The sequence below is a fragment of the Zonotrichia leucophrys genome, chromosome 17 (genome assembly GCF_028769735.1).
Source record: "Zonotrichia leucophrys gambelii isolate GWCS_2022_RI chromosome 17, RI_Zleu_2.0, whole genome shotgun sequence".
In the NCBI taxonomy this organism is placed as follows: domain Eukaryota; kingdom Metazoa; phylum Chordata; class Aves; order Passeriformes; family Passerellidae; genus Zonotrichia; species Zonotrichia leucophrys.
In genome coordinates, this window is record NC_088186.1 from 8,859,779 (window position 1) to 8,880,972 (window position 21,194).

The window sequence follows — 21,194 nt, forward strand, 5'->3', positions numbered from 1 at the left end:
GGCAGCTCCTGTGGTTGTCAAGGTGTTAGAGATCCTTGTTTTCCATGGCTGTGCTGTGTGGGGCATGTGCTGTGTTTCCCAAATTTAGCATTTTCCTGTTGTAATTGGTGAGTTCATGTCTCATCAGAGCCTGTGCCTCAGGGGGAGTCTCCAGTGGTGAGGAAGTGTGAAGAAGAGGGTTTGCAATAGTGCAGAGCTCTGGGATCTAGAGATCCTTGTTTTCCATGGCTGTGGTGTGTGGGACAGGTGCTGGATTACCCAAATTTAGCATTTTCCTGTAGCTGTAATTGGTGAATTCATGTCTCATCAGAGTCCTGTGCCCACAAGGGGAGTCACCAGTGGTCAGGAAGTGTGAAAGGAAGGGTTTGCAATAGTGAAATGGTGCTGGAGCCAGGCCAGACAGAGCAGCAGGTGACACCCCCAGCCCACCCCAGGATGTCACAAAGCTGGGACCTGCTTCCCATGCTCACCTTCTGCTCCAGAGCACTTGGATTTTTATTGTCTGCCCAGGCTTAGAGTCCTCTGGATTTGTCACAGCAGCAGCAAGAGCCGTTTGTGCTGTGAATTGTCATTGATGGACTTGTGGGATTGACAGCTTATTTCATTAAAAGCACTTTGGAAAGCCTCAGACAGTGAAAACTCGGAGGTGCTGCTGAGCTGGAGGAAGATGAAGTGTGCAGAGCACTCTGGCAGTGCTGCGAGTTCTCTGAGAAGCACCATTCCATCAGCTGAATTGGTGCCTTAATGTGCTTATTGCCAGGGGAGCTGCTTATTCCTGCAAGCTTTTGGTGCAGCAGAAGAAAGAAAACATAATAAAGGGAGTGGGAACATCTCCTCAGCTTCAGGCTCTTCTGGAGCCAAAAGTAGCAGTAATTATTATTAAAAAAAATAAAATATCAGTGCTAATAATGCGTGGTTTGAATGTTTGAGACACTGCTGGTGCCTAGTTGAGCATGAAGGATAAGAGATGCAGGAGAGGGAAGGAAGGATTTCTCTCTATTAGTCTGTAATGACATTTGCAGTGGGAATGAGCCAGCTCCCCACGTCTCTCACTGTTTGCTTGCTCTGACCTTGCTGGGTTTGGTTTTGTTTACAGCTTGAGGGATATCCAGGCTGGTGGGGGGCTGGTTGAGTTGTGTGAGACTGGAATGTGGGATGGGAGCTGTGACAGTGTTCACAGGGGTCTGAGGATGAGGGAAGAGAGGAGGATCTGACTCCATGTTTCAGAAGGCTTTGATTTATTATTTTATTATATATATTCATTTAAACTATACTAAAAAAAATAGAAGAAAAGGTTTCATCAGAAGGGTAGATAAGAATAGAATAGCAAAGAAGGAATGATAACAAAGGTTTGTGGCTCAGCCAGAGAGTCTGAGCCAGCTGACTGTGATTTGCCATTAATTACAAACATCCAACATGGGCCAATCACAGATGTACCTGTTGCATTCCACAGCAGCAGATAATCATTGTTTACATTTTGTTCCTGAGGCCTTTCAGCTTCTCAGGAGGAAAAATCCTAAGGAAAGGATTTTTCATAAAAGATGTCTGCAACAGGGAGCCACTGGTGCAGAGCGTCCTGGGGATTAAAGGCAGGAAATGGTTTGGGTTGGAAAGTTCCTTTCAATCCCATCTAATCCAGCCCCTGCAGTGAGAAGGGGCATCTTCAGCTTCATCAGATTGTCCTGAGCTACATCCAGCCTGCCCTTCCATGTTTCCAGGCATTCTGTAGCCCTATCCCAGCAGATTTACCCAAAAATTCCATTTATGTCACACCCCAGCCCAGCCTCTTGGTTATTTCAGGCACACTTCCACCTCTTGTTCATTTCAGGCACTTGTGATGCCCTGTGCAGCTGCCCTAGAGCAGAGACTGGACAGAGCTAAAGAATAAAGCAGGGATTTATTAAAGGCCTCAATGGATCCACCTTGGGCAGCACAAGAGCCCAGCCAGGGCTGCACCCAAGATGAACCAAAATGGTCCCAAAATGCACGGCCGGGCACGGGGTCTCTCCCTGTGATCAGTTCTGCTCCATTTGCACATTGCAGTTCATTGTCCCATTCCAGCTTTAGCCCAGGCAGTCCCATCCTGCTTGTTTTTCTCTCTCCAGCCCATGGTGTTTGTGCTCTTGGGGCTGAGATTTGGATCATTTGTCCTTGGTGCCCAGCTGGAGCAGGAATTGTTTTGTGTCCCTGCTCTGTGCACAGAGCTCACCATGTCCTGATGTGAAGCTCAGACCCCCACACTAAAGCAGCACAGAAAAATAGAAAAGCTAAACCCCTGAGGCATCACTTTAAGCAGAAGCAGCACCCAAAATTGATGTTGGTGTTTACCAAGCCCTGTCCAGTGGGGAGGCAGCGCTGGGCTCAGCAGGAGATGGAGCTGGGATGGGCACAGGACCTGGTTTGGGCTCTGCCCCTGTGCTCTGGGTCATCCCCAGCCCTGGGAGCTGCTCCCTGTCCCCAGTGCTGGACATTGGGTGGCAGCCCAAGTCCTGGTGTGGCTCATTATAGAGCAAGAGTTCTATTATCATTACATTGCAAGGGTTCCATATTACCAGAGTTTTATTTGTACCTCCTTGATGTTACTTGTAGGCAGCTCCTCTAGGCATTGACTCTTCCTCATCCTCACAGCAACCAACTGACTCCAGTTCCCACCAATCCACTCTTTTATAACACTTTTTGTTGGCTACAGCTGCGGCCTGTTAGCATCAGGCCTGCTCCTAATCCTTAATAATTGGCTCAGCTGCAACTCTTTAGGGGGTAAGATTACTTTCTATACTACCTTTATTTACTTATGTTCTATTCCCCTGCATTAAGAAGCTGCCCTGAGCATGGGGTAACATTGGCACAGCTCTGGTGGCCCTGGCACCCCCGGGTGCCCTCAGGACTCAGTTGAAGGCTGTGAGGCAGCCCTGCCTCCCCACCCTCGCTGTGTGCAGGATGTCTAGACACAAACTGTGGGGTTTCCTTGGGAAGCAGGAGGAGGATGAGCCCTGCCAGCCTCCCCAGGCGTTGTTTGTGTTGTGTGGCAGCAGCAGTGGCCTGGAAATTGCTGCCAGCATGGCTGGAACCTCCTCAGCCACCCAGCTGCGTGTGAGCCCTACTGGGGCAGGCTAATTCCTGCCTGAAAGGCCTTTTTCTAATGGCAAATTGGAATCTGTCAACAGGTAATTCCATAAAGCCAGACAGCAGCAATCCTGTGCAGAATCAGCTCAGAGCAAGTCCCTCACTGATGATGGCATTTTTATTTTTTTTCCCCTTCATTTCCTGCTACAGGAGATGGCAGATGTTTCAGCTTTGAAACAAATTAAAACTGTGACCTTGGACTTCCTAATGGTTCTGTGTGATGCACACAGGAGGTGCCTGGGGCTGGGGATGGCACAGGGAAGGAGGTGGGCACTGGGCAGTGATCTGCTGTGGAATGCCAGGCAAGGTGTGGGGGTGATCTTACCTGGGTGTTATTGTGCCTGCAGGACCTAAAGGGGCTCCAGGAGAGCTGGAGAGGGACTGGGGACAAGGGATGGAATGACAGGGCACAGGGAATGGCTTTAACCTGAAGAATGAGGGAATTATTTGGGATACTGGGGAGAAATCCTTCCCTGTGAGGGTGGGCAGGCCCTGGCACAGGTGCCCAGAGCAGCTGTGGCTGCCCCTGGATCCCTGGCAGTGCCCAAGGCCAGGCTGGGCAGGGCTGGGAGCAGCCTGGGACAGTGGGAGGTGTCCCTGCCATGGCAGGGGTGGCACTGGATGGGCTTTAAGGTCCTTGCAACCCAAACCATTGTTATCTGGGATGTCCTCAGTTTCCCCCACAGAACAGCTGTCTGTGTTTGCTGTCTGGTTTAGGATGGTGTCAGCACAGCCTGGATTTAGGAGCTCAGGGGCATCCCAGCTCTCCCTGAGGGAGCTTCAGGCAGGGGGGAGAGTGGAAGCATAAAGTGGAAATGGCACCAAGATGCCCTCTCTGGGCCAAGCCTTGGCACTGGAGTGTTAATGACAGGTGCCAGCCTAGGGGAAGAACCCGGGCAGAGGGGCTTGGCCCAGGGAATGCTGTATTGAGGCTCTCAGAGGGACCCTGGATCACCACTGGGAACAACTGGGAACGTCAGCCTGGCCACAGGTTGAGCTCCCTCCTTGGGCACAGCTGGGCTCATGTTTCAGAGCTATGACGGTGTTCACAGGGGTCTGAGGATGAGGGAAGAGATAAGGATCTGACTCCATGTTTCAGAAGGCTGATTTATTATTTTATGATATATATTACATTAAAACTATACTAAAAGAGTAGAAGAAAAGGTTTCATCAGAAGGCTAGCTAAGAATAGAATAGCAAAGAATGATAACAAAGGTTTGTGGCTCGGACTCTCTGTCTGAGCCAGCTGACTGTGAGTTGCCATTAATTACAAACAGCCAACATGGGCCAATCCCAGATGTACCTGTTGCATTCCACAGCAGCAGATAATAATTGTTTACATTTTGTTCCTGAGGCTTCTCAGCTTCTCAGGAGGAAAAATCCTAAGGAAAGGATTTTTCATAAAAGATGTCTGTGACAGTGTCACCCCAGAGCTGTGTGTGGGCTGGCAGGAGGGTGACAATGGGACAGCCAGCAGGCAGGGCCACCCCTCCTGCCACCACCCCAACTGTGCCATCACTGCAGACCCTTGGAAAGGAGAGTGCAAATTGTCCCCTGTGGTCCCCAAGCCCTTGGCATGGAGTGGCTCAGCCTTTGCTTGATCCTGGCAATCAGCCTGCTCCTGCATTGCTTCTTTGATGCCTTAGGATTTTAGCTTTTATATTTTCCATACATTTGTAATCCTGCAGTTCTTTAGTGTATAACTCCAAACTCCACACACAGTGTGAGCTGCTGCTTCCCCATTTTGGGCAGACACAACAATTCCTCTCCAGGCCTGGCAATCAAGGACACCTCACTGCCTCAGGCCCCAGAGATGGAAACAAAAGTGAGTTTGGGGGGAGCAAACTTGGGGTCAGTGACTTCATTAGCTGAAGCTGTAATTGGTAGATTAACCCCCAAATATGCAAATGGACCAAAATTATAAAAGTGTGAAACCTGTGACCCATCATCCATTTTGGGTGCAGGCCCTGGGGGGCTTAAATGCCCTAAATTGAAGGCTCTTCAATAAATATAAATACTTTTTATTGCCTTAATTCTGTCTGGCCTCTGGTTTTAGGTAGCCCCAAAGGCCTCACCTTCCCTCCCCAGGCTGAGCCCAGCTCTCTCCCTTCCCCAGCCATTCCCAGAATCTGCAGTGAGTCCCTGAGCTGGCTGCTCCCTGCTCTGCCACGCTCTTCCTGGCAGCTCCTGCTGCAGCTATTAGCTGATTAAGAGATGCAATTAAGCCCTGAGCAGCCCAACTTTCTGGGCTGCCAGCAGGTTTGCGCACACAGCTCGGGTTTTTTGGGGTTTGTGGCTCCAGAATTTCTGTATCCATGCCTTCCCTGCCTCTGGAAGCACAGGTTTGCACACACACCTTGGGTTTGCTGGTTTTTGTGGCTCCAGGATTTCTGTATCCGTGCCTTTCCTGCCTCTAGAAGTGCAGGTTTTCACACACATCCTGGATTTGCTGGTTTTATGGCTCCAAGATTTCTGTTTCTGGCTCAAATATTTCTGTTTCCTTGCCTTTCCTACTTCTGGAAGTGCAAGTTTGCACACACAGCTCAGGTTTGCTGCTTTTTGTGGCTCCAGGATTTCTGTATCTGTGCTTTTCCTGCCTCTGGAAGCACAGGTTTGCACACACATCCTGGATTTTTTGGTTTTTGTGGCTCCAGGATTTCTGTATCCATGCCTTTCAGGCCTCTGGAAGTGCAGATTTGCACACACAGCTTGGGTTTGCTGGTTTTTGTGGATCCAAGATTTCTGTTTGTGGCTCCAGGATTTCTGTATCCATGCCATCCCTGCCTCTGGAAGCACAGGTTTGCTCACTGCAGGGCAAACCATGCTCTGACACCCCTTGGAGGTGTTTATGTGGATTGGTGGGATCCCCTCTCAATCCCACAGGCTCCTCATCAGAAAGTCCCTCTCACCTGATGCCTTCACATTTTCCCCTTTATATTTTTCAAGCCCTGTTCTGCATTAGTGTATAACTCTGAACTCCATATAAAGTGTTAATTAATTATCTCACATTTTGGCCAGGCCAAACAGAGCAGCTCACGTGGCAGCACCTGAGGAGCAGAGGCACAGGGGGTATCTCTTACTCCATCTGATGCTCTCCCAAGGTGGGGGAGCAGCTTCTCAGCTTACCAGGATAATGTTGAAGGGAAATGGAAATGTCAGCCTGCAGAGCTGCCCCTCCTGGAGCCACCCCCAGCACACAGAAATGTCCTTCAGGGACTTACAGAGGGAATTTTGGCATTCCCAGTCTATTCTGGTGTGATCTGTGATTCCAGGCACCTTGCTGCCTTTCTCCTACTTGTGTTTTTTTCCCAAACTGGGGGATTTTTTGAGAGGCACAGCCACAGGGGGGTGAAAAACTTACAGCAGGGAAATCCTAAATTCACCAAAGTTGAATATTTTCCTTATTTTCAAAAACACTCAGCCAAGTGTTCTGTGGTTCAGAGCAAGGTTTCCCTGTGAGGAGAAAACCAAAGTGCCCTTGGAAGTGACAGGCAGCTGCTCCTTTGGGTGGGTTCAGTGCCCAGCTCATCTCCCCAGCCTGGAGCATGAAGGTCTCTGTAATTCCTTTATAATCCTCCCATGCTAAAATTGTTTCCAGCACTTTCTGCCCTTTAAAGCAGGGAAAAAAATAAAAACCCAGGGAACATCAGGTTTTTCAGAGAAGGATGCTGGTACAAGTAGTTGATGTTTTACAATTCTTATTCCAGCTTTGCATCCATTTCTCTAAATCCAGAATTTGGAGCCTCAGGTGGATTTGTGTCCTGCTGCTGATTTCTGTGTTTCTGTCACCAAGACAGAAAATGGGTTTTCAATATCAGCCACTCTAAGGCTGGCCTGAATTCCCTCTGTGATGCTGTGTCCTCTAGAAAGATGGATTAATTACTGACTTGAAGCTGGGAATTATTTTTCCATCCAGGTAAATGTTCAAGATTTTGGTTTGACTGCAGTAAAAGGGTTTAAATATAAAAGCCCTTCACAAACAGCTTGTTTCTGGCTGTTTCTATCAGTGTGAAACACATTTTGGCTTTTCTCATTTGTTTTTATTCCTGCTGTCTGCTTTTATCCAGAAGTGACTCAAAACTTGGGAGCAGAGCAAAAAAATAACCCCGGAGTTATTCATTTTAAAAGTGTCGTGCAGAGAGTGAACAAAGGCCAATTTAAATGGAGAGTCCTCGAGGGGGCTGAGCACAGGATTGCTCTGCCCTTCAAATTCCCACCTGAACACCCAGATCGTGTCAGGCTCTGTGAGGAGGAGAGGGTGGATGAAGGCAGGGTGAAGCTGGGTTTGTAAATGAGCATTTATTGGGAAGAACATCTGCCCAGGTGCTGCTGGCAGGTTGTGGGATGTATGAAATGGCTGCTGCAGGATGTGCTGGATCTATGGAAGGGTTGTTTTGGTGTTGTTAATTGGAGATAATCAGGCATGTGATTATCCCAGTGGGGTTTGTCCTGTGGGGAGAGCCTGGAATGGCCCTGCACAGTCAGCTCTGCCCAGGGAAGGGCAGAGAGCTGGAGCTGGGCTCAAGCCAGGCTGGGTGGAGGGGGACTGTGGCATTCACATTCTCTGGAAAAATCCCTTCACCCAGAGTTTTCTCCTGGGAAGCAGAAAAGCCTCAGAGAAAAGGAAAACAATTCTTATCTCATTTGCTTCTCCTGTGTTGAGCTCATGTGGAATGTGTTTGGAGGTTGTTTACCCACAGGTGATTGTTCCATTGGGTTCTGCTGGGAATTGTTTTCACTCTTTGGCCAATCAGGGCCAAGCTGTGTCAGGGCTCTGGAGAGAGTCACGAGTTTTCATTATTATCTTTTTAGCATTCAGTAAGTATCCTTTCTGTATTCTTTAGTTTAGTATAGTATTCTTAATATAATATAGTATCATAAAATAATAAATTAGCCTTCTGAGAGCATGGAGTCAGGTCATCATTACTGCTTTCTTTGGGACATTCCCAACAAATCCAATAGGGGATCATGGCTCTGTTTGCTCAGGCAGCAATGCCAGAGGAGGAATTCACAGCCAGTGTTGTCTGACACCACCCCACTGCTGCTCCTGGGGTTTTGGGGTCTGTTCTCAGGTCTCTGTCCCAGGGATGCACCTGTGTCACAATCCACTAGGGCAAGTGAATTGTGATGGTTCCTTTCCAGATCCCAAAAGTGCAAAAGACAAACTGCAGGGACTGTCAGTTTAATCACAATAAATGCACCTTTATGAGGGCCAACAGCAAATGCAATAGAGGGATCAGAAAAGGAAATAAAGGATAGAAAGGAAAAGAAAGGGAAGGGGAATATAGCTACCAATGAGACAGGATCCTCATGGTCCAGCCACAGATTCACTGTCATCAGTGGGGCTTCACCAAAGTTCTCTCAAAAATTCCAGTTTATACAGTCTCAATCCAAAGGAGTGGCATGTGGCCAAAAGGTGGGGAAGATCCATGGGCCATTGTGCTGAGACCCCTCGGTCTGTGGGGCAGGTGTGAGTGTGCAAGGCCAAGCTATCATTGATCAGAACCTGTGGGGCAGTGTGAGTGTGCAAGGACAAGCCACCATTGATCAGAACCTGTGGGGCAGGTGTGAGTGTGCAAGGACAAGCCACCATTGATCAGAACCTGTGGGGCAGGTGTGAGTGGGCAAGGCCAAGCCACCATTTATCAGAACCTGTTCCAAGCAGTGTTCTGTGAAGCACAGCAAGCACACCTGCAAACAATCACTTGGGATAACATCCAGAAATCATCCACCTCAGCCAGGCCAGAGCTCCTGTCAGGGTCTTCGGTGTCCTTGTGATGATTGTGAGGCAAATGAAGGAACCTTCAGACAACCTGTAAAAGGAGAGAGTGGAAAACTACTGTGGACCAGCTGATTTACTGGCCTTTAATAAATACTTTTATTGTCTTTATCTGCTCTAGCCTCTGTTCTAGGTAGCCATTCCAACACATCACACCTCCCTGGGTTGGGGGGGAAGAGTTTCCATTAAAGATCCTGGCTGACAATCCACCCCACGTGCTGCCCCTGATGTAGCTGAACCTCTCAGCCCCCAGAGCTTTTCCTCCTGTTTCCCAGTGCCTCCTCAGTCCCACAGGAGCTGCTGTCCAGCCCAGCTCTGTGGCTGTGTCCCACCCCTGCTCTGAACACCACATCAATGTGTGTCCCTGTTCCCTGCAGGTGAACCTGGTCCTGAACGAAGGGAAATCCCTGGGCCTCATGATCCGAGGAGGGGCAGAATATTCCCTGGGCATCTACATCACGGGTGTGGACAAGGGCTCCGAGGCAGAGAGCACTGGCTTGAAGGTGAGAGTGATCCCAGAGGGGGTGGCAGGTGACCAGGAACGTGTCCAGGTGGGGTTGGGATGTCTCCAGAAAGGGAGATCCCACCTCATCCCTGGGCAGCTGTTCCAGGGCTCTGCCACCCTCAGGAAACTAATTTCTTCCTCATGTTGATGTGGAACTTGTGGTTTAATTTATTGCTCCTCATCCTGTCACTGAAAAGCTGTCACAGACAAATTTTTATGAAAAATCCTTTCCTTAGGATTTTTCCTCCTGAGAAGCTGAGAGGCCTCAGGAACAAAATGAAAACATTGATTATCTGCTGCTGTGGAATGCAACAGGTGCATCTGGGATTGGCCCATGTTGGTTGTTTCGAATTAATGGCCAATCACAGTCAGCTGGCTCAGACAGAGAGTCATAGCCACAAGCCTTTGTTATTCATTCCTTTCTACTCTTGGCTTAGCCAGCCTTCTGAGATGAAACCTTTTCTTCTATTCTTTTAGTATAGTTTTAATGTAATATATATCATAAAATAATAAATCAAGCCTTCTGAAACATGGAGTCAGATCCTCATCTCTTCCCTCAACATAAGACTCCTGTGAGCACCATCACAAAAAGCCTCTGACACCCCTTGGAGGTGTTTGTATGGATTGGTGGGGTCCCCTCTCAGTCCTCTCTTCTCCCACAGGCTCCTCATCAGAAAGTCCCTCTCACCTGATGCCTTCAGATTTTACCCTTTATATTTTTCACACCCTGTGCTGCATTAGTGCATAACTCTAAACTCCATATAAAGTGTTAATTAATTGTCTCCACATTTTGCTCAGACACAACAATTCCTCCAGGCCTGAAGCTCAACGACGCCTCACTGCCTCAGGCCCCAAAAATACAAATAGAAGTGTTTTCCTTGGTGGTTTTTCTGTTCCCTGGGTTTGCTGCACAGGGAAAATCTCTGCTTTTCTTCCTTCTGCATCCCCTGGCAGAGAGCTCAGCGGAGGAGATGTCACAGGGACAGTCCCAAGAGCAGAATTCCTGTCTGAATCCCTCCATGCCTGCTTGGAATTCCAGCAAATAAAACCACACTCAGCACCCAGAGCAGTTCCCTGCCCTGTCCCCCAGGTTCTGCCACTGTTGTTTGCACACCTGAGCCTCTGCTGGTTGATTCTGGAGATCCCTCCCTCACTGCTGTGCTCTCCAGGCAGTGATTTGTGTGTCCAGCAGGCTCGTGCTGTGCTGGATGCCAGCCTTGCTGTGATTTCAGATGCTCACAGCTGCTTCCCACCCTGATTTGTGTATGCTACAGGCTGTAAATTCAGTGCTGCCTGGGAGTTTGGTGGTAAAAAAAGGCCTTTTATGTCCTGCTGTTAGACATGGTGGGGTATAGATTGCTGCTCCAGGTGGTGGTGGAAGGGATGTGATGCCACAAGGAAGCAAGAACTGGTGGATAAATGTGATTTCCAGGTAATTTGTTGCTCTCTGAAATGGAAATATTGTGGGATTGTTCAATGTGGGCTCAACACAGCCTGGCTGGGTGGATGGGAAGGTTCCTGCTGGCTTCCCTGGAGTGGATCCTTCTGTGGGCTTTGCTGTTTTCACTGAGTTTGTTACCAGAATTGAGCTGATTCTGAGGAGATGTTTAGATGAGAGAAAAGGCAGAAATCCTTCCCTGGCAGGGTGGGCAGGCTCTGGATCCCTGGCAGTGCCCAAGGCCAGGCTGGACAGGGCTGGAAGCACCCTGGGACAGTGGAAGGTGTCCCTGCCATGGCAGGAATGGCACTGGATGGGCTTTAAGCTCCCTTTTAACCCAAACCAATCTGTAATGTTGTCAAACATTTCATTTTTACCTCCTTGTATCTATTGCACCAAATCAGAATTTCAGACTCTTTAAATAATAACTAATAATAAAATAAGTAATTAATACTTTACACTCCGCTTAAATTTTGATGGAAGGACAAACAAAAACTACTGAAAGTCAGACAAAACTAAGGAAGTTTCTCTGGGGCCCAGAAACTTTTCCCAGCTCCAGAACAAGGACCAAGACCCTGAGATAAGGGTCCCAGAGGAGCTGGTGCTGGTTCAGGTGCTGCTGTCCTGCTCCCTCAGCAGGCAGAACTGCAGCCAAACCCAGGCTGGAGCTCTGCACTCAGTCAATAACTCAATATTCATGGGCTTGCCCTTGGCCTGCTTAATGTTTATTCATTCATAAAACTTCTGACAGTGTGTTCTTGGGGCATGGTTGAAAATCTGCTGCCTCCAAGGAAGTTCTGAGAGTGGAAAAGTGGGGGTTAGAGGAGGAGGGGGGTGAGTCAGCCTTGTTTGCTTTCAGCTCCTGTCCTTCCTGCCTCCTTCCTGCTGTCCCCAGAGGTGCCTGGCACGAGCTGAGCTCCTGATGCTGTTCCTGGCCCTGCTGGCCCTCATTTCTTCCTTGCTCATTTTTCCTGCTGCTGTGTTTTGTCAGGATTTGGGTTCTTTTTTGTCCTTAAGCCATTTTTGTTTGCTCTCCTTGACCTTTAGATCAGAAATAGCAGATTCCAGGGAGCTTGCTCTGAGCAAACAACTCAGTATTGAGTTCCCAGAACGAGGGCTGGGGGGAAAACCATGATCCATATTTATCCAGATATGAGAGGAGAGGGAAAGGGAGACTCTAAATAGGAAGAGCTGAATGATTTTACCTCAGCACTGGCTGTCATAGAACAAAGAGTAATTTAGGCTGAGGATATCCAAGATCATCGTGTCCAACCATTCCTCCAGCACTGCAAGGCCAGCACTGCCCCATGTTCCACATCCACATGGCTTTTAAATCTTTTAAGGGATGGGGACTTTGGAGTCCTTTCAGCCCTTTTGGTGAAGATTTTTTCTGAAATATCCACGTTGAGCCCCCCTGGCCCAGCCTGAGCCCATTCCCTCTCCTCCTCTCTCTGTTCCCCGGCTGTCCCCTCCTGTCAGGAGCTGTGCAGAGCCACAAGGGCCCCCTGAGCCTCCTTTGCTCCAGGCTGAGCCCCTTCCCAGCTCCCTCAGCCTCTCCTGGGGCTCCAGACCCTTCTCATCTCCATTCCCTGCCCTGGACACATTTGGTGTCATCTGCAAACTCATCCCGAAGCCACCCCTTGAAAGCTGCAGTGAGCTTTGAAGTCTGCACACAGACAAATGTCCTGGAAAAAGAGAAGATGGAATAAAACCCTTGTGGCTCCCTCAGAGTTTGGGCATGAGCTGCGAGGTGACAAAATCACTCGGGAGGTTGTGGTTGCAGTACCCAAGATGTGACATTTCTCCTTGATGGGGACAGAAATCTCCTCTCCTTGAGGCCACCAAAAACCTCCCCCCATGAGTGCCACAACTATTGGAAAAGCAAGCAACCCCCCTGGCAGGGAGGAATGATGCATCTGACTCCATGGATATCAGAAGGCTAATTAATCACTTTATTATACTATATCAGTCTATACTATATTAAACTAATATAAACTGAAACTGCACAAGTACCCAACTCCACCAAATCCTGTGCCTGTCTGCTGACAGTCCTGACACACACACATGGATGCAATTGGTCACCTCAGGTAAACAATCTTCAGAATGCATTCCACGTGAGTTCAACAAGAGGAGCAGCAATTGAGATAAGAATTGTTTTTTCTTTCTCTGAGATTCCTCATTGTGATTCCCAGAAAATATCCTTGGGAAGTTGTGCCTTGCTTTTCTCTGGGAAGAGAAACGCAGCCACACACAAGCACTGCCACCCCAGAGAGCCCCTTCCCTCCCTGGGCTCTCACATCCCCTCTTTGGGCTGCAGTGTTTGAGGAAAGGACCCATTTTCAGCCAGCCCTGGCCTCCCATTCCCTGTCTTGTGTTGGATTTGCAGGAAAATGCCCCAGTGAAGGCAGGAATGATGCATCTGACTCCATGTTCTCACAAGGCTGATCTATTACTTTATAATACAATATTATATTAAAGAATGCTATACTATACTAAAGAATACATAGAGGATACTTACAGAATGTTAAAAAGATAATAATGAAAACTCCTCACTCTCTCCAGAGTCCTGACACAGCTTGGCCCTGATTGGCCAAAGAGTGAAAACAACTCCCAGCAGAATCCAATGGAACAATCACCTGTGGGTAAACAATCTCCAAACACATTCCACATGAGCACAACACAGGAGAAGCAAATGGGATAAGAATTGTTTTCCTTTTCTCTGAGGCTTTTCTGCTTCCCAGGAGAAAACCCTGGGTGAAGGGATTTTTCTAGAGAATGTGAATGCCACAGGTCAGTCCTGTACCCTTCCCACATGGATCATCTGCCCTGCGCCATTTCCCTCCTGGAGAAGCTGAGCACTCCCTTATTTACTGGGAGCCTTCACTTGGTCGATTCCAAATTGATCCATACATTTTCCTGCCCCTATCTTTAATTTCTTAAGGGCTTTTGGCAATTATTTGTGCTGCAGAGAGGCTCCTTCTACTTTAATGCTATCTCCAGTGTCATTTAGCCTCTCTGCTGGCACTTCAGTGGCATTAAACAGGACTGGTGCCAGTGCCAACCCATTTGGCACCATCCCCTTGGCCCTGTTATTCCCAGCTCAGTTTGGTGTCTTTTAACCTTAACTCACATTTAAAATCTCTTGCCTATTTTTCTGTCTGTGTGATTGAATTTCCCCTAGAGCAAACTCTGATTATTTTAAAGGGAATTCTTCCAAGCAAACTCTGATTATTTTTAAGAGAATTCTTCAGAGCAAACTCTGATTATTTTAAAGAGAATTTTTCAGAGCAAATTCTGATTATTTCTGCTGCTCAGAACCCTTGTCTGAAGCCCATCACGTTTCTCTTGACTGCACCTCCCCTTCCCCACTGTCTCCAGAAGGAGAAGGAGCCAGGGCTGTCATCAAGGTGTAATTTCCAAACTCTCTTTTTCTCATGGTCTGTCACCTTTTGCGTGTCGTGTTCAGCCCCTGCATTTCAGGCTACAATTTTCCCTGGGAAATGAGAGTAATCCACATTTTCAGAGGTGTTCAAGCATTCAGCACATCCTGGGTATCCACCCACCATTAGCTGAGCACAACTGAAAAGTAGTTCCTGAAATATCCAGGGCAATAATTTTCCTGTGTTTTATTATAACTTGTTTTTGTGTGTGTGTGTCTTATTATTATTTCCTTTATTCTCTGCCAGTTTGGAGCTGTGAATATAGCAAATCAATTCTCAGGGTCAGCTTTTGTTTTAGTCAATGGTTCATTTGCTTCTCTGCACATTTTTTGTTACTTTCCCATTTTCCTTGACTTTGGGGGGAAAATATAATTATCTATGTTAATTAGCAAAAAATCCAGGGCCCCTCTGGTCTCCCTGATGCTACAAGAGCGTGCCAGGCTCCTCTTGGTTCACTCTTAAAAGGAGAAATTAAAGATTATTAAACCCATGTAACTGTCCTGAACCAAAAAACCAATGAAAATTTAATCCCTGCTATGGAAAACCATTAAAGATTCATAATTGCAATAAAACTGCCTAATCAAATTTGGATTTTTATTGTTTTGTTGCTGCAGTGAACTCTGTGCTGCTTGTTTGAGCAGCAAAATCCACTCCAGGGGACTCCTGATGGATCAGAAAGGCCTGGGAGATATTTGTGCTTCTGAGTTGGAGGTTTCTCTTGGCATTTCAGCCCCTGGCATAATTCCCTTCCCCTATTACTGAGAATTTCAGACTTTCTGTGCTGACAGGCACTGACCCCCAAGAGAACACTGCATTTAACCTGAGGCCATGGAGAAGCTTCCAAAAATGGAATGATAGAACTGGGATTGTGGGTGAGGAGTTTGAACAGAAGTTTGTGATATCACAGGGTGGAAAAGTGTTTAAGGGTTTAGAATATAGTAATATATATAAAGCAAGATGGAGATTTTAGGGCCAAGGCTGATCCTTCTTCTTCACCTTCTTCTTCACATTCTCCTTCTCCTCCTTCTCTTCCACCTTCTTCTCCATGGGTTTGGGTGGTTTTGTGTAATTGGATTAAAAAGTCCATATTGCAGGCCACGAGTGGGTGGTTATTGGGTTAAAAGTAAAAATAATTTAGGTGTCATTTCTTAATTGGATAGTTTATCCTTAAAAGGCCTTGTAGAGAGAGAGAGAGATGGCTCCATTTTTAGTGTGTTAGAGTGAAGTGCTGTAGAACTCATGGTTTGTGAGACTGTGACATAGATAAGAACTAACAAACATCTGAGTCTCAATAAGAAATATAATTTTGTTATTTAATCCTGACCCTGACAGAAAAGAAGCAAAGAATCCACAGTTATCCAGCAATTTTCTGACAGTGAATTTAAAGCTGACAGAGCTCAAAGGGAAACTGAGGTATTTGTGGAGCCCCATGGTTGGGGTCATTTGTGTCATTTGCCTTCCCCTGGATCCCTCCCTTCACACTCCTGGGATGTTTTAGGTCACTTCCAACATGAACTTTATGGTGAAGAATGAGGCAAACCCACTCAGGGTCCTTGGATGGAGCTGAACATGGAGCTGAGCTCTGCTGCATCTGGACTCAATGATCCTAAAGTCCTTTTTCAACCCAAATGACTCCATGATGCTCCTGCTCCTTTTTCCTCTCAGCACCACTCTGAGCATCTTCCCTGAGCCTCCTGAAGGGCAAACAGGAGCCCTTCCCTGGCTTCTCATTATTGCCAGCATTATTTTGTACAGCTCCTTCCAGCCCCCCACATGATCTCCTCTCTAAATTTAACAGGCCTAATCTCTTCCATCTGTCCTTTCACAGGCACCTTCATCTGCCACTGAGCATTTGTTTCACTTCTCTGCAACTTTTCTCTCCCTGTGTCTCCTTGCTGGCCAAGCAAGGAGAAAATCCCTGCTGGGTTTTGGTGGAGCTGAGCTGAGACCTGTGGTTAAGCAAAGATAGGAAAGGGCAGTTTCAAACATGTTGTTTATCAGGAATAGGGTGAACTGTGATATGGGAGTGAGGAGGAGCAGCCCTGGGAGCACAGAGGAAGAGGACCTGGGATGAAGGGTGAAACACCAGATGGGTGCTGTGTCTCAAACAAGGCCAGGCTGTCAGGGCAGCTCCTGGTTCCAGCAAAGGCCTTGCCCACAAAATGAAATCTCTTAGGGGAGGAAACAGCAGAGGAGAGATGGAATGCAGCTGTGCCAGATGTGCAGTTTGCAGGGTGCTGGAGGCTGTGGTGAGCCCCTCCCTACTGCATGCAGAGATCTGAGGGCTGGAGCCTCCACAGATGGTTCCTGACATCCCAGAGCAGCAGCAGGGACTGGGCTGGAGGCCTTGATGTTCTTTGGGGTTGGTCTGGTTGGTGGAGGAGCCTGGGCAGATCAGTCTGAGCTGGGATCCTCAACAGGCCCCTCCAGCCTCACTGGCTGCCAGCTTGAGGGATGATATGTGGTATTTTTGGGGTCCCTCAGACAAAGGGAGGAAATGATGAATCTGACTCTATGTTCTTAGAAGGCTAATTTATTATTTTATGTTCTATATTATATTAAAGAATGCTATACTAAAACTATACTAAAGAATGGAGGAAGGATACCGACAGAAGGTTTAACAAGATACTAATGAAAAACTTGTGACTCTCTCCAGAGTCCTGACACAGCTTGGCCCTGATTGGCCAAAGAGTGAAAACAACTCCCAGCAGAATCCAATGGAACAATCACCTGTGGGTGAACAATCTCCAAACACATTGCACATGAGCACAACACAGGAGAAGCAAATGAGATAAGAATTGTTTTCCTTTTCTCTGAGGCTCCTCAGCTTCCCAGGAGGAAAACCCTGGGTGAAGGGATTTTTCCAGAGAATGTGAACTTTTTCCAGAATCCTGACACAGCCTGACTGTGATTTGCCATTAAGTCAAAACAATTCACATGTTGGATAAACAATCTCCAACCACATTCCAAAGCAGCAAAACACAGGAGAAGCAAATGAGATAAGAATTGTTTTCGTTTTTCTCTGAGGCTTTTCAGCTTCCCAGGAGAGAAATCCTGGGAAGAGAGGATTTTTCAGAAAATATGATGGTGACAGTGATCTCCATCCAGCAGCATTGTCCCTGGTCCCCCCAACTGCTACATCCCACTTTGGAGCTGGCTTAGACTGGGCAGCACCTCCCTGCTGGGACAGGAAAGTGTTATTCCCAACAGGAGAGAGCTCCAAGGACACACCAGGCTCAGTCCATCCTCATTCCACAGGTGGGAGACCAGATCCTGGAGGTGAACGGCCGGAGCTTCCTGAGCATCCCCCACGACGAGGCCGTGAAGTTGCTCAAGTCCTCGCGGCACCTGATGATGACGGTGAAGGACATCGGGCGCCTGCCCCACGCCCGCACCACCGTGGATGAGACCCGCTGGATCAGCAGCTCCCAGCTCGGGGAGACCCTGCTCAGCTCTGCAGGGTAAGGGCCTGGGGGGCTGAGTGGGGTTGAAGAGACAGGTGTGTGCTAAGGAAGGCAGTAACCTCCCCCAAAATGGAAAATGCAAACCCCCTCCCTCTGAATTATTATAATTTTGAAATTAAGCAGCTCTCAGGCAAAGATATGGGAATAGGAATAACAGTTCTTTACTAGGAGAACTAAAAAATACAAATGTAATAGCACAAAAAACAACAAAAAAACACTGCCAGAGTGAGACCATGCCCTGCCCCCTGTGTGTCAGGGCAGTGTCTCAGCCCCATCCATGGGGGCTCAGCCCTCCTGCAGTGCCAGCTGTGGCTCTGCTGCAGCAGGGATCCTGCACAAGGGGGGAGTTTTCCTCTGCAGCTCCAGGGCTGCTGCAGATGGGCCTGGGCTCCCTCTGGCCATGCAGGGCAGCAGAAAGCTGCTCCTCTGGCAATGCAGGGGGCAAAGGCTGCTGTGCTGTGCCAGGCTCAGGTTGGATCCAGGTAGGAATGCTTGGCTCCTGCCCTGGGCGCAGCATCTCCCCATGGGATGCTGGAATGGGATCAGCCCTGCAGGGACACTCAGTGGCCATGGACAGCAGAGATCTCCTGGAGGGAGGGTTGGCTGTGGGAGAGAGAAAGAAACAACTGCCCATGGACAGCAGAGAACTGCCCCAGCTCTGACAGATGGGGATAGAACACACAGCCCCATTTCCAACCTAAGACAGGGGCTTTTTGGGGGGATCTGTCAGCTCAGAGCCCCTGGGAGGGTGGCTCTGGGGTCTGGGGTCTGGCTCCTGCATCAGGGAAGCATCTCTGGCCTGTAGGGTAGACCAGGTGTGGACAAGGTTGTGCTGTCTGATGTCACCATTGAGTGAGGAACAGGAATGTAGGCAACACAACTCTATGCATTTTCAGAAGGCATAAAAGCTCCTTTATTACAAAACTTCACATTTTTATAGGCAACATCTTTCACCCAGAACCTGACTGGTTCTAGTAACACCTGTCACCCCATTTGTTAATTAGCAGCAGCACCATCTTTCCATAAACATCACGTAGAACACGTTCCACATGTTCACAAACACCATCTGCAGAGACTTAACATAAGAATTGTTTCAATTCTTTTTCTCTGAGCTTCTCACAGCTTTTCCCAGAACAATGCCTGGGAATGTTATCTGTTTCACTCTCTGACCAACTTGTGACAGTCACTCAGGGCTAACTGATCTTCTCCCTCCTCGCAGGGCCGTGGGTGACCATGCCATGGATGTGGCAGCCAGGGTAAGACATTCCTGATCCTTGTGATATTATCACTGATATTGTGGTTTATTTTCCATGGGAGGGAGAGACCCATGCTCCTGGTTACAGCAGGGATGCTGGTTTAGGATTTTAACGGGCTTTTCTCCTCCCGATGCTGTGTTCTGCAGTGTGACACAGTGGTGTCCCCTCTCCTGTGCCACTTCAAAGCACACCTGGTGCCCTCCAGCCTTCATGGGCAAGGGGCAATGATCACCCATGACAAGGGCCATGGGGACCCCTCCACCCTGCAGAGGTGACCATGACTGGCCTCATGGTGGCTGTCTGTGGGTCCTGGGAGCTGCAGGGGTCTGTCCCAGCCCGAGGCAGAGCTGAGCCAGCCCTCCCCAGCTCACCCTGTGCTGTGCCTGCAGCTCTGTGCCAGCATCTCCTCCTTGCAAAGCACATTGCTTTTAAATGGAAATTAAGCAGGGAGGTTTCACAGGTGGCTCTCACTGATAACAGCTTTGCACTCTTTGCTGGCAAAACATGTTCCCCAGCCTCAACTCCTCTCTGTCTCTGGGATAGTCAGGGTCTGGTCTGGTTCCATATCCCTGTGCCAGCTCTGCCTGGGAGGAAACACTGAGGACCTCCCCTCAGAAATCCCTCTCAAAGGGAAAAACTCTTTCATCTGCAGCCAGGCTTGTCTCTCCCTGGGGCTCCTTTGGTTGCCAGGGGCTCTTTCTTCACTAGGCTCTGCTTCAAGCTGGCAGTGGGGGCAAATGTGCCTTTTCCACAGGATGGGGAGCTGGCCTGTCTCCTGTGGCCCCAGTTCCCCCAGTTCTGGCAGGGAGGGACAGGAACACAGGCTGGGATTAAATCACTGCCTGCTGGGGGACAGGATCTGCACTTGCTGAAAAGGGATGGGAATCTCAACTGGTGCTGCATGGACTGAGGGAATCAGAGTAGCACAGAATATCCTGAGCTGGAGGGACCCACCAGGATCATCAAATCCAGCCCCTGTCCCTGCCCAGCCCCCCCAGCAGCCCCAGCCTGGGCACCCCTGGCAGCGCTGCCCAAAGGCTCCTGGAGCTCTGGCAGCCTCGGGGCCGTGCCCATTCCCTGGGCAGCCTGGGCAGTGCCAGCACCCTCTGGGGGCAGAGCCTTGCCCTGAGCTCCAGCCTGAGCTGCCCTGGCCCAGCCCCAGCCGTGCCCTGGCTCCTGTCCGTGTTCCAGAGAGCAAAGCTCAGCTCCTCTGATCTTGGCTCTGGACTTACCCAAACAAGAGGTGACACTGAAAGGCTGATGGGGGTTACCTGGAGGTCCCTTCCTCCTGTCATTCCCAAAATTCTCCTTGCAGTCTGACTCCCAGCTCCTGTGCAGGCAGTGCTGGCAGGGAGGGCTGGTGGCAGAGCCCAGGGCAGGGGCCCTCCTTGGCCCAGCTGGCTCAGCAGAGCTCTGCCCTCCTTCCCCCTGCCCCAAGGCTGTCCCCTGTGCCCTGCAGCCCGTGTTCTACCGGGGGCTGGCCGGCTCGCAGGTGACCCTGAGCACCATGGTGAACCAGAGCCGCGTGATGCTGGAGGAGCAGGCCCGGCACCTGCTCAACGAACAGGAGAGAGCCACCATGGGCTACTACCTGGACGAGTACAAGGAGGGCAACATCTCCGTGGATGCTCTGGTCATGGCCCTCTTCGAGCTGCTCAACACACACGCCAAGGTGAGGCCCTCCCCAGGGCAGGGACAGCTGCTGGGGGCGCTGGGCTGAGCAGAGTCACTGTCACTGTCACACTGTGGGCATTGTCACCCTGTGGGCCCTGTGCCTCCAGGGTGATCTGCTCTGGGAGAAAGGGAGGGAATCAGAGAGAAATCCATATTATCGTGTTTGACAGTGTTCACAGGGGTCCGAGGATGAGGGAAGAGACAAGGATCTGACTCCATCAGTTTCAGAAGGCTGATTTATTATTTTATGATATATATTACATTTAAACTATACTAAAAAAATGGAAGAAAAGGTTTTCATCAGAAGGCTAGCTAAGAATAGAAAAAGAAAGAATGATAACAAAAGCCTGTGGCTCAGAGAGTCCAAGCCAGCTGACTGTGATTGGCCATTAATTAGAAACAACCAACATGGGCCAATCCCAGATGCACCTGTTGCATTCCACAGCAGCAGATAATCATTGTTTACATTTTGTTCCTGAGACTTCTCAGCTTCTCAGGTGGAAAAATCCTAAGGA

The 21,194-nt window shown here is 48.9% G+C and overlaps 1 protein-coding gene across 4 annotated transcripts in view; it reads left to right on the plus strand.

Moving 5' to 3' along the window:
* Positions 1-21,194, plus strand: part of WHRN (whirlin) — a 54,416-nt gene that overhangs the window by 18,138 nt on the left and 15,084 nt on the right. For 2 of the 4 annotated variants that reach the window (XM_064727854.1, XM_064727857.1), the window contains exons 3-6: positions 9,280-9,405; positions 17,544-17,746; positions 18,969-19,005; positions 20,444-20,677. In XM_064727854.1, coding sequence (XP_064583924.1) covers positions 9,280-9,405; positions 17,544-17,746; positions 18,969-19,005; positions 20,444-20,677 — 600 coding nt within the window. The remainder of the gene's footprint in view (positions 1-9,279; positions 9,406-17,543; positions 17,747-18,968; positions 19,006-20,443; positions 20,678-21,194) is intronic. The other 2 variants (XM_064727855.1, XM_064727858.1) reach the window with 2 other exon arrangements.